Source organism: Thalassophryne amazonica, chromosome 1 (assembly GCF_902500255.1).
Source record: "Thalassophryne amazonica chromosome 1, fThaAma1.1, whole genome shotgun sequence".
Classification (NCBI taxonomy): Eukaryota; Metazoa; Chordata; class Actinopteri; order Batrachoidiformes; family Batrachoididae; genus Thalassophryne; species Thalassophryne amazonica.
The window spans coordinates 160,563,679-160,577,020 of NC_047103.1; the positions used below are offsets into that span (position 1 = coordinate 160,563,679).

General features: G+C 38.7%; 1 protein-coding gene across 1 annotated transcript in view; it reads right to left on the reverse strand.

Annotated features, from left to right (window-relative positions):
- Positions 1–4,137: 4,137 nt before the first annotated feature.
- cab39l (calcium binding protein 39-like) overlaps positions 4,138–13,342 on the reverse strand; it is a 34,447-nt gene continuing 25,242 nt past the window's right edge. Inside the window, exons 6-9 of the mRNA XM_034177705.1 lie at positions 12,420–12,479; positions 6,752–6,817; positions 6,467–6,610; positions 4,138–5,006 (exon numbers count right to left, since the gene is read on the reverse strand). Of these exons, the coding sequence (XP_034033596.1) occupies positions 4,827–5,006; positions 6,467–6,610; positions 6,752–6,817; positions 12,420–12,479 (450 nt within the window). The 3' untranslated portion in view covers positions 4,138–4,826. The remainder of the gene's footprint in view (positions 5,007–6,466; positions 6,611–6,751; positions 6,818–12,419; positions 12,480–13,342) is intronic.

The following is a 13,342-nucleotide window of genomic DNA, read 5'->3' on the forward strand; positions in this document are numbered from 1 at the left end:
AATGAGTCTGTCATTCCGACTGTGCATCTCACCGCTGTCACACTATTCTTGTACATGTCCTGCACTACCCTAACATACTTCTCTGCCACTCCAGACTTCCTCATACAATACCACAACTCTTCTCTTGGCACCCTGTCATAAGCTTTTTCTAAGTCCACAAACACACAATGTAACTCTTTCTGTCCATTCTTAGAGCAAACATTGCATCTGTAGTCCACTTTCTCGGCATGAAACCATATTGCTGCTCACAGATCTTCACCTGTTTTCTAAGCCTAGCTTCTACTACTCTTTCCCATAACTTCATGCTGTGGCTGATCAGCTTTATGCCTCTGTAGTTACTGCAGCTCTGCACATCACCCTTGTTCTTGAAAATAGGAACCAGCACACTTTGTCTCCACTCCTCAGGCATCCTCTCACTTTCCAAGATTTTATTAAACAATCTGGTTAGAAACTCTTCTGCCATCTCTCCTAGACATTTCCATGCCTCCATTGGAATGTCATCTGGACCAACTGCCTTTCCACTCTTCATCCTCTTCATAGCAGCCCTCAATTCTTCCTTGCTAATCTTTTACTTCCTGATTTACTCTCACCACATCATCCAGCCTTTTCTCTCGCTCATTTTCTTTATTCATCAACTCTTCAAAATATTCCCTACACCTTCTCAGCACACACTCCTCACTTGTCAGCACATTACCATGTGCATCTTTTACCACCCTAACCTGCTGCACATCCTTTCCAGCTCTGTCCCTTTGTCTGGCCAATCGGTACCTTTTCTCCTTCCTTACTATTCAACTTCTTGTACAGCTCGCAATATGCCATTTCCTTTGCTTTTGCCACTTCTCTTTTCGCCTTACGCCGCATCTCCTTGTACTCCTGTCTACTTTCTTCGTCTCTCCGACTATCCCAAAACTTTTTCGCCACCCTCTTTCTCCTTATGCTTTCCTGGACCTCTTCATTCCACCACCAAGTCTCCTTGTCTTCCTTCCACTGTCCAGATGTCATACCCAGTAATTAAAAGTTGAATTCAATTGCATATGTAGTATACTGCCTTCTACAGGTCACTTTTGGACAGTGGTTTCATAGTGAAATGCATCTGCTGTACAGTGGCGACTCCTGTTAGCAGCAGATGGTATAATCATGAGTTGCTCATACGCTCGATCGTAGTGTTCAATCTCTTCGTGCCACAAATTGATCAGTAAGTCACGGAACACTAAATACATTTGAATAGAAGAAGTCTTTCAGCACTTTTACCTTTGCACTTTGAGACACTTCTTTTTTTAATGTTATGTCTGGGCAGCTGACTTCGACCAAGCAAGCTTGAATTTATAATTCCAGGTGAATTTACTTGCACAGACACTTTGCATCATCATCCTTTTATTTTTGTGAATGTGGTACAACAGAGTCAATGTGGGAAAACTGGTGACTGCTTTCAAAGTGGACACTGGAACAAAACGGAGAAGTTTAAAAAATAAAGCCCGTAAGTCTCAAACATGCCCAGGTGTTAAATTTGTAAAAGCTGGTTCTCTACATATGAATTTTTAATATATGCCACTCAATTTATTTAACAAAAGTCAAAGAATATTAAAAATATTGACTTATTTAATGTTTGAGGGGAAAAAAATGTAAATATAACATTTGAAAAGTCAATCGTGTGTGTGTTTTCTTTAATACATTTAAATCCAGATCAGTCCAGTTCAGTAAATTAATCGCCACTTAATGTATATTAAACATGCATTTAACCTTTAAATTGAAACATAAGATTTTTGGAAGCTTGTATCTCTTAAACATTTGTGCCAGTGTCAATTTTCATAAGTGAAATCATCAGTTTTCATTTCAAAAGGCAGATTTTACCATTTGATCCAGTTACGGGTTGTCTTTGGACTTCCTGAGATTCATTCTCATTCTGTGATAACTTTTCAATGGTTTGGTAAATTTATCACATTTGTTTCAGGAAACCCTGAAAGCACTCAGTGAACCCATGAATAACAGCAACCACTCCGGTGCAGGAAGTTAAGAAAGCAAAATGATTTTTCAGACAACGGAACTCAAATATAGTGAGTTAAGAGGTTCATGGCTTAATCACAGCAAATATGTTCCATCAGAGCATATTTTCGTTGAACACAATTAAGCTCTCCCTAGAAAGTTATGGAAAATACAAAAAGAAAAGGATGGGAAACCCCGCCAAAATAAAGGCACCTCTCAAGCTTTTTTCTGTTCTAATACCAACACCAGAACTACTTAAACAAAAAAACTTAAATCCTTCAGCTGCTTCTAACACAGCAAAATGTCTTCTGTTAAAAGTTCCAACTCATGACAACAAACTGTACAAAAGAGAAATATACCATCAAGCCACGTGAAAACTGATCTTAAGATTAAAAAATAAAATAAATCATGTTACTTTATTATACAGAAAGTGCTATCAGCCACCAGCAGAGAGAACCAGTGGTCAAAAACCATTGAAGCTTTTTTTTTTTTTTTTTACTAGAAAATAACAAGCCCTTCTTCTCAAATAAGTACTAAAATGTAAAAAAAAAAAAAAAATCCATCAACAGTTACTAAACAATTCTCACAACTTTACTTGGTTGTAGTTTTCAATTTTTCTCAAAATTTGCTTTGTGATTAAATCTAGATTAGTACAGTTATTTCTGCAGCTATATATAATAGCCAAGCGGCCTCTCTGTGTACGTGTGCACATATGGCTTCAATCATGCAGAAACCGGAAAGAGCTAACATTTGCCGTTTGGTATGCTTATGTATTTTAAGTCAAGGAAACAGCGCCAAAATGGAAAGTTGATAGAACTAATATTTTTGGTGAAATAAGCTATTTTAGCCAACCAGTAAACAGGGTTGGGTTTTGGGGTTTTAAATGTTTTTGTGGTTCATGTTAGTTTAACAGTGTTTAGTGTTATTGATTTGTGTTTTTATAGCTCAATTGGTCTAGTCAGTTTAGTTAACATGAGTGAAAAGAGTATTCCTTTTGATGTCTTCCGCTATGGTCTTTGTTTGCGCGTGTGCACGTAAAAATTGCAAGCACCTGCTTGCAGAAGAATGCAGAAAAAAAAAAAAAATAAAGCTCTGACATTTGCCATTTGGTATACTTATGTATTTTGGGCCAAGGATGAGCAGCGTCAAAACGGAACATTGATAGTATATTAGCTAACGGTGCCAATTACATTCTGGACTAACAACCCATTCCAGCAGGGGGTGGTAAACCATCTTTATATTAAAAGTGTGAGTGCGTGTGTGATTTTATTTAGTAAGTTCAATGTAAGTACATAATATAATTGTAAATATGTAAAAAAAAAAAAAAAAAATACATGGATGACAAGAAAGTGAACACATTTCCATTGTGGTCCCTTTACAAATCAAATGAAAAAATACAAGTATAATAATAAAATATAATACTAATAAAAAACTGATAATTGTGTGTATGATAAGAATCTAAAGAAATTTTAAATACATTAAGATAGTAAATTAACATTAAAAAAATACATAACAGGAAATAAAAGGGTTAAGTTCCTCTTTTAAAAATTGCTGAGGTCTACAGTTCTAAAAACATTTTGGATTTACACACCATTCCAACTCATTATACAAGCGTTGCTTAATTTATGACTACCCTTGAAAATGTCAGCTATTTTATAAACACTACCCAATCTAGAGTCTGTGGATCCCCACGGCCAACACACAAGTTAATTTTATTGCTGGTATGTATGAGAGTTTTCTATGGCAAGTACAGTGGTTTCAATCCACGAGTTCATCCACCTGATCTTTATTAACTCTGCTGTCTAAAATGAATGTTAGATCCACTCCTGTTTATCAGTTGTGAAGGTACAGCGAAATTACTGAATTATAAATCTGAACAGCGGATGCTGATTGGCTCACAGCTCCAATGTCTTCATCATGACGAAGCTGTTGCAAAAGGAAGGAAAATGTATTTTAAGCATTACTAGAAGAGGACTTAAACACATCACGCTGACCGCTATGACAGTAGAAAGCATATCCCGCCATCTATATTTAACCCACCTGGGTCAAAATTCTTGTTTCCAGACGAGGCATATTTAGATCATACTGGCGACAGAAGACTGTAAATCCTTGATTTGAACACTAAGGAACAAACATAATGTGGTGCTGTAGTAACTTTTTTTTTTTTTTTTTTTAAGACAAATGGTTTAAAAAAAAGGGGGATTGCAATTTTAATGTGATCTACATAAATACAGTAACTCAATCTTTTACATTATGTCAAATTAATCCAATGATGTTGGTACTATGAGGGGCACGTTTTAGGCTTCACTAGGAGGTGGCAAACCTAAAAACTGCAACTTGGTACGCCAATAAGAAAATGGTCCTTTTTTGGTCTATCACCTTGATAAAGAAGAAAGTTTAAGTCCTCCTGTTTAAGAGCAGTTCCATTCTAAAATCTGTATTGGTTGACCAATTTTAAAAAGGCAGAATTCTTAACTTTTCATTTTTGCACTTTAACAATTATGTCCACCAACCAAGAGCGTGAGCACCCCCGAGTGGTGATGAAAAACACTACATTTTCTCTATACCAGCTGCTAAGGCTTTTCAACCATTGGTTCTCCCAACAGAACAAATCAGCTGCCTCCAACACAGTGGAGCTGTGGCACTACATGCTACAGAAATTTAAAATAAATTACAAAAAAGTGAATGAGAACTATTCTTATATGAATTTTAATGAGCCAGCGGCGGGGAAAAAAAAAAGAATTCTTGAATTTTTTTTAAATAGGAGAACTGTTATTGTTACTGTTTGTTTCTTTTCTAGATCTTCCTATTGATAAAAAGTTAGGCTAAAGGGGAATGTTTCTTTAGGAGGCTGGTTTCTTCAGATCTCTGATCTGTTTGATTAGGTAGGTCTTCTCATCATTGAATTGGTCGTCATCTGTACGATCTTTCTGGAAGCTGCTCAGGAAGTCGATTAGTTTGGTCTGGTTCTTGAGAAGGATGTCAATGATTGGCTGCGTCTTGTTGGGATTGGCTACAAACACCTGAGGACAGGAACAACAACAAAAAATATTCCATTTTCAGTTAAAGCTGAAGGCTGAATTACAGATACATGGAGCCTCTCACCACCACAATTTTTCTTTTTTTTTTTTAAATCCTAATTACTGAACAAAATCAGCAATCCTGATTACACCATCAAATTAATCGCGATCAGAGATCAAAGCTAAATTGGGATCAAAATTGAGATTACAAAATCAAAGCAAGAGCGACAAATGGCAATGAAGTCATAGCATCTTTGGCAAGGATCAAAAGTTAAATGCTCAAGGAAACATGGGACAAATATAACAATAATAAAGTCTTTGTAATTTTTCATGTACATACAACAAATTTGTTCTTTGCATTTAACCCATCCTAGTTACAGTTAGACACAATCCAACCACGAGGAGCAGTGGGTAGCGACAGTCCGGTGTGAGATTAGGATCAAATCTCAGTGATAAAGGACCAAAGGCCAGAGATCAGGATAAGCAGTCAAAAATAAGCAATCAGGAACAAAGATCAGATGGAAGGCGGACCACAATCTTGATCAATAATTGTCCATTTTTATGTGTACCAACCTACGCCCAACCTTCACTGCACAGCTACTCATATGTAGATCTTTTTTTTTTTTTTTAAAGCTTTTTCACACCCCTTCTCCCACAGCACTGTCAGCTCAGCGGTTAATGACTTTCTTGGTTCCCTTTGACCACATAAAGTAATCAGTCCTCAGTGATGTTGGCACAAAATCTAGGCATGAACGTGACCTGTCAAAATCCCAACCACTTTTCATTTGCCGCCTGACTGAAGATCCCAGTCCTTGTGTTTAGCACCTCACTGCAGCTGAGCCTTCCTTCATAACTCTACGACGGCTGTTTGACATTGCGGCAATATGAACTCTCACACAGTTTCACACAAAGAAACTAGTAACCAATTTAGTTCTTGAACTGGTCCCTCTCTAGTGGTACAGAAACAACTCGACAGATTTCCCACGTCCAGGCGGACAAACACAGCTGCCGCTAGACTTCACTTGGTCTTTGTTCACCTAATATTCATAGTCACGGAGTGTGAATGTGACCACAGAACCCATTTTGGGAACAATGTAGCTCATGTTGAAGGTAGTCCCATTTGAAGAAGGTCCTAATTCAGCTCTGAACCTCTCCTATTGAAGCACTGGTTTGTACTTCTTGCTTCCCAATGCAAGACCAAATTCTGACTGGACCTCCTGCCTCCTCCACAATAAATTTATTTAATTTCATCACATTGTGACAAAATTAACACAATGTCACTACAACAATGACATTAAATAAATTTTCATAAAATGTAATTTATTTTCATGCTTCTCCAAATTCCTACACGATACAGCAAATCTGAAATTCTATTTTTTTTTTCACCAAGTACCCATATGAAATTTAACAAAAACACTGTCTTGTTGACTGCTGTTGGATGTGAACGAAGGCCGACTGATTACCTTGAAGACATGGAAGGCTTCAAATTGGATGTTGGGACTCTTGTCTCTGAGCAGGTTCATCATCAGCTTGAGATTCTCAGGCTTGCTAATGTAGTGCGTCATCACCGTGAAGTTGTGTCTGTCCAGTAAGAGCTCGCCCAGCAGCTAAGGAACACAAACACAACTTGACTGGGAGGTGAAATCTTTAGATTTTTTTGATGCTTCATTTGATTCTCCTGTTGAACAGAAAACATAAACCAACAGATGCAGACACACTGGTTAGAAATGAGTGAGCGAGACCCAAACCTTTAGCGACTGCCTCTTGGTGACATAGTTCTCAGAGTGCAACAGCTTCTCATAGTCTGCAAACACCTGTAACGACACACAAGAAGACACACTGTATATTATTAATGCGCCTAAAATCCTTAAAAATTATTCTGAAAATAATTAGGAATTTTTGCAGCGGTGAGTGAGTGGTGTATTGACCAAGAAAACACCTGGTATATAAACGAGCGCAGACTTTTTATGCGATTTTATGACACAATAATCAGATACGCCTTACAGAGGCAGGTTCACAATGCATGTACACAGTAGGAGGCGATCGCATTCCTCTTCGTCACTCAAACTAAAACAAAACAGAATTGAAAGCAAAAATTTAAAATGACAAAGTAAAAACTATTTATTTTTTCCCCAGCTGCTTGGAGTTCCCACAGTGGATCCGGTACAGATCCACACTGGGATGTGGCACAAGTTCTACGCCAGATACAACTCTGGTTCCACATGAAGAAACACGCTCACCGCTCCTGGTATTCCCAAACCTTCTCCCAATGAAATACTAATCAGGACTTATATTCTGCTTCAGTGTGGGGAGCGCACAGAACGATACACGTGCAACTAATGGAGAAACACACAATTCTAATAACTCTGGTGTGTGCCATATTTTTACAGTTTTCTTCCTGCCTCAGTTCGTAGGTGGGGCGAAGGTGGCCACAGAATGGACCAGGAGATACAGAGTTCACATGGGCAGAGATGAAGAAGGTGGTGGTGGTATTACAGGAACAAACCAAATTAACTGCTTCAGCTCAGGAAGATGCAAACGACCCGTGAAGGATCTGCTGTCATCTTTTGAGCACCAGAAAACCTTTCACTTCTCTCATCTACTGAGTCTGCATCTAAACAGCAATACACCACCAGGTTCAAGTGTACACAAACAACTCTTAAAGGCAATGACAAATTACAGCTGAACTGTTGTAACTCATGTTACACTCACCACAAACCTACAACTGACTAAATATAACTGCTAATATGTCAAGACCTCTGGAGATGGGCAGGCACTGCCTCGAGAGGGGGCGTCAGGGAAACTGCAGTCTGTACGAGGTCTCGACCACCAACTGGACCAAAACTACTGTGCGCGATAAATCAGCAAGATAGGGCCCATCAAGTATTTTTCTGTGATAAAAATCTGTAATACCTGCTTCAAACCCATGACCTTCCTTCTGTGAGTCGATGGTGGCAACCACAGCCATGCCCATTTACATGGATGTGAGATTGATAAGAGTTAAAAAAAAAAAAAAAACAAACTATAAAAAGGACAAAAGAAAAACTCAGACACCCACTCCTTTTCGTAATCAGGATCCAATAAAGGCTTTCAAACCTTTTACTCACAGCAGCAATTTCAACAAAGTCAATGTAAAAATGTAATCAGTTATGTTGATGTAAACATAACACAGTCTGATGACGTACAACACATCCAGTCGTCAAAACGTAGGTCCAGCTTATACCAAAAGTACACCAAAGCACAAATACACTACACTCTGGAGTAAATCTTAAGAACATTCTCAGTGAACCGCAAGACTGGACACAGAATAAACAGTTGGTTTTGAATGACTTCATGAAGGCTATGACTCCTGAGGACAAGACGTTACTTCAGGAGTTCTCCATCTGCATGAGCATCTGCACCACAGAGTAGTTTGAAAACTGTCAGAGTTCATCAGTGTTAAACTGAAAGTCTGAATGCTGGTGCTACACGTCACAGGAAAACACTGAAACAGAAGCTAACCTGACCAAAACCTAATCGAAATACAACAAAGACGGCGGGCTGTAACCATCCTGGCTCAGCCATGTCACAAGAGCCTGACTTACATCAACTCCACAGCAACGCTTTGTGACAGACGTCGCACCAACACACCGATGTTTGCCAACATGCAGCGTAGAGCTAAAAAGGCAGTTTTTTGTGGGTTTGTTCAGCCTGAGCCCCTTGAGGGAGCTACATATGAAAGGGGTCTCTCTGCTTCAGGAAGCTGAAGCTGAGAGCAGAGTCAGTGGGCGGAGTTAAAATCTGACTTCACACTTACCTGCAAAACCTTTTTGGGATGCGTGTACCTGTATGTGTTTTTCATTTCATGTGATTTCCTGATAATTTCTTCAGAGCACTGGACAAACTATCAGAGGCTAATCACATATGACAGGGTTCTAACCAGGATGTGGTTTGTTTTTTTTGTTTGACAGCGTAAGCATGAGGCTACCGTAAGTGAGACTGAAGTTTTAGGGTATTAGGAAGGCTAATTTGGCAACCCAGAGGGGTATAATTAATGATCGATGTTTAAACCTACTACACAGAGTTAATGTCAATTAGCAAGACCTTGACATAATACAAGTTCAGAGACAACCCCCAGTCATAGATTAAAAAATAAAGGAAAACATGACTCCAGGGGCAGATCTACAACCCCTGGCAAAAATTATGGAATCACCGGCCTCGGAGGATGTTCATTCAGTTGTTTAATTTTGTAGAAAAAAAAGCAGATCACAGACATGACACAAAAGTCATTTCAAATGGCAACTTTCTGGCTTTAAGAAACACTATAAGAAATCAAGAAAAAAAATTATGGCAGTCAGTAACAGTTACTTTTTTAGACCAAGCAGAGGAAAAAATATGGACTCACTCAATTCTGAGGAAAAAATTGTGGAACCATGAAAAACAAAAGAACGCTCCAACACATCACTAGTATTTTGTTGCACCACCTCTGGCTTTCATAACAGCTTGCAGTCTCTGAGGCATGGACTTAATGAGTGACAAACAGTACTCTTCATCAATCTGGCTCCAACTTTCTCTGATTGCTGTTGCCAGATCAGCTTTGCAGGTTGGAGCCTTGTCATGGACCATTTTCTTCAACTTCCACCAAAGATTTTCAATTGGATTAAGATCCGGACTATTTGCAGGCCATGACATTGACCCTGTGTGTCTTTTTGCAAGGAATGTTTTCAGTTTTTGCTCTATGGCAAGATGCATTATCATCTTGAAAAACATCCTTTCAATTGATGGGATAAGAAAAGTGTCCAAAATATCAACGTAAACTTGTGCATTTATTGATGATGTAATGACAGCCATCTCCCCAGTGCCTTTACCTGACATGCAGCCCCATATCATCAATGACTGTGGAAATTTACATGTTCTCTTCAGGCAGTCATCTTTATAAATCTCACTGGAACAGCACCAAACAAAAGTTCCAGCAGCATCACCTTGCCCAATGCAGATTCGAGATTCATCACTGAATATGACTTTCATCCAGTCATCCACAGTCTAAAAAAGTAACCGTTACTGACTGCCACAATTTTTTTTCTTGATTTCTTATAGTGTTTCTTAAAGCCAGAAAGTTGCCATTTGAAATGACTTTAGTTTTGTGTCATGTCTGTGATCTGCTTTTTTTCTACAAAATTAAACAAAATTAAACAACTGAATGACCGGTGATTCCATAATTATTGCCAGGGGTTGTAGTTTCAAGTGAAATGGGGCTCTGCAGTTTTCCTGCATTCTAAGGATCTGCTTCATTTTAAATGCACAAATTTGTTTTAAACACAGGAAATCTTCTAATTCCACATGCAGTATCAGTCAGCCTTTGGTTATACAAGAGCTTTCCCATATTTTAACACACCTTTGGACAGCGGCACAAGAATCCACCACTGGACTGCTATTTGATGTCCTGAAGTCTGAACACAGCAACTAAATTCACTCAGACCTCTGTGACTCAGAGGATATGGATTTAAAACTAAAACTAATAATAATAATAGCTGTTGAGTTTATAGGAATTTGCATATTATATTTTTTTAAGTTCAAATTTTATAAAGCATTCAACATAAGGTGTACTGTTGGGCGAAAGTTGTATTAACTAAACAAGCCACTTAAAAAAATAAAATTAAATAATGCACACATTCAACCGTACACAAAAAAAGCCCAAACTGAAGGCGCACCTTAACAGGTAGGTCCACAAATGGCAGCGTGTGGAATAAAAGTCTTGGCCAATGACAAATGATGTGGACAGATTGAGCAGCAGCTGAAAACACTGCTAAGTGCAAATACAGAAATGTGTGAGACCGGTGCTTGCAGACGTAGCAAAAGACACCATCAATCCGACTTGTGCGTTCAGAGCTAAATGGATTTTTGTTGCCAGTCTGAACAAAGCGCTAGAGACCAGAATGTATTACATTCAAGATTTCAACACAGATTTAATTTTATTCCTTATTATTCAAATAAAGGATTAACCATTTTATAATGCCAATATGCTCAACATTTGCCTTGTCTGGAAAGAATTCAACATTTTGAATCACAGGTTAAAACTAACAAAAGCATGTCATTTGAGACTCAAAGGGCACAGCTACACTACGTATGCTAACATTAGCTTCATGAAACAGAAGAAATGTCATAAACCCTTAAATGTGACTAACAGTGCAAGAAAAAAAAAAAAAAAGAGGACAGCAACATAAATATAGGTTCTAAGTGATCCCATTGGGAAGAACTTTCGCATAAAGGTTTTGCTGGATATCTGCTGGACAGGTAAGACGAGGCTCACACGGGTCTACTGTGTCAGTTGTCAATACCAACAGTTACCAAGTTTTTACTTGGTTTGCCAAGATGAGTCAGTGAAGACTGATGTTTTATCATTGTTTTAACAAAAGTATTTTTCCCAGCTGTAGCCAGAAATGCAGAGTTCCCTTTTTATTCAAAAAGCAGCATAAACTTCAAAACTTGTGCTTCTTCCTCTATGTTGAGCAGTTACTCTATTTGCCATGGAATCCTCCCAAAATACATACTTTACCAGCAATAAAATCAGCTGTAGTTTTGCGATATACCACAGAACTAAAGGTACTTTATAAGAATGAGATTTCAAAACAAAGCAAATTTTGCCAAGTCTGTGACACGTCCAAAGGGACGACACCTTTAAAGAACATCTAGGATGGTGTGCAAGTTTATGCTGACAGTTTTTGATAAGATCAGATCTTTTGTGGTGGTTCAGGATGATGTTTGTGAGTGATTTATAGAATGACACGGCCAGGAACTCAAATCTACTCTAACGTCTCGGTGTCGCAGACCAAACGGTCCCCCCTAAAAGTTGGTCTGCCCTGCCTCCACTGCGCATGTGTCATTTTGGAGGACAGCAGCTCATCTGAGACGGACTCTTTTCACCCAAAGGGATCAAATGGATTAATGAGATTATTAACCATCAGATGACAAGCTAAAACCTCTTAAATCATTCTAAAGTCAGTATCAAGCAGAAAATGTGGCGATAATTGGTGACACTTTGAAATGACAAACGCGCAGTGAACACATCAGCTAGCAGCTCGTGTAGCTGCAGCGCTCTGATCGCTTCCTCCGTCTTTTATGATGAAATAATAGTGAATTTATGTGGAAATGATTGTTGTACAAAAGCTTCAGATATCTGTCGCTGAGATAGTAATGACTGGAGTGCAGTTTAAAGTAGAAACAAGGTGATAATCGGTGAACTGCGGCTGATGACCCATGCACAGTGAAGGCAGGGCGGACCCATTTTCAGGGGGCACCGCTCGGACAGCGACACCAGTCCAAATAATAATAATAATAAATAAACAAACATTAGATCTATGTCACATGAGAAAGCCAATCAGACCTGAGACATCTCAGGGTGTAATGTGCACACAGCCAGACTCAGAATCCACTCACCGCATCATAGTTCTGTTCAAGGTATTCAGCCACAAGCACTTTGTGTCTTGTCAGGAGATCCTGCAAAGACAAAACAAACCCAAAAAAAAGTATCAAAAGTACGGATTTAACAAAAGGTTATATTGCCATTCACTAGTAATTGAATTTAAGATAAACCAGAGATCTAATAACATTCAAAGGTTGGGGGCTTTCAGCAGCAAAATGTAAAGTAAAACCCTCACCACCCTCCACTCACAGTTTAGTTACAATCAGATTCAACCAGAAATTACAAAACAGACTATAACATGCAAGTGATGACATTATACACATGATTATTTACTACGCCAATACTGGTACTGGTTTCTATGCTTTTTACTCTTTTAATTAATTTTATTAGGAAACGGAGCATGCCGCTGCCTCAACTTTATCTAAATTCTGGGTCTTTTAGTGAAGCTTGGGGCTAGCGGCCGGCGATCACCTTAGTATTTCTTCTGTCTTCTTGTTGCTTAATGCTGACAAATTACACTGTATTTGTCTTTCTGATGCTTCATTCTTTTTTCTTTTCTCTCTGAGGTGCGGCTCCATCCAGAGATGGGTGTGGTATCTGTTCCAGAAACTGTCCTGTGCACCGGCAACATTTCCTGTATGTTCATTTTGTGAATTATTTTGTAATTTATGTCTGTAGCATGGCCCAAGCAGAGGGTCACCCCTTTGAGTCTGGTCTGCTTGAGGTTTCTTCCTCAGAGGGAGTTTTTTCCTTACCACTGTTGCTCTGGGGGTTGGTAAGGTTAGACCTTACTTGTGTGAAGCGCCATGAGGCAACCTTGTTGTGATCTGGCGCTATATAAATGAAAATAAATTGAAATTGAATTGAAATATTTATAGTTACCATAGTGATAATCTGTAAAAGTCTCTGTTATAATACTGAAGCATACATGGTTGCT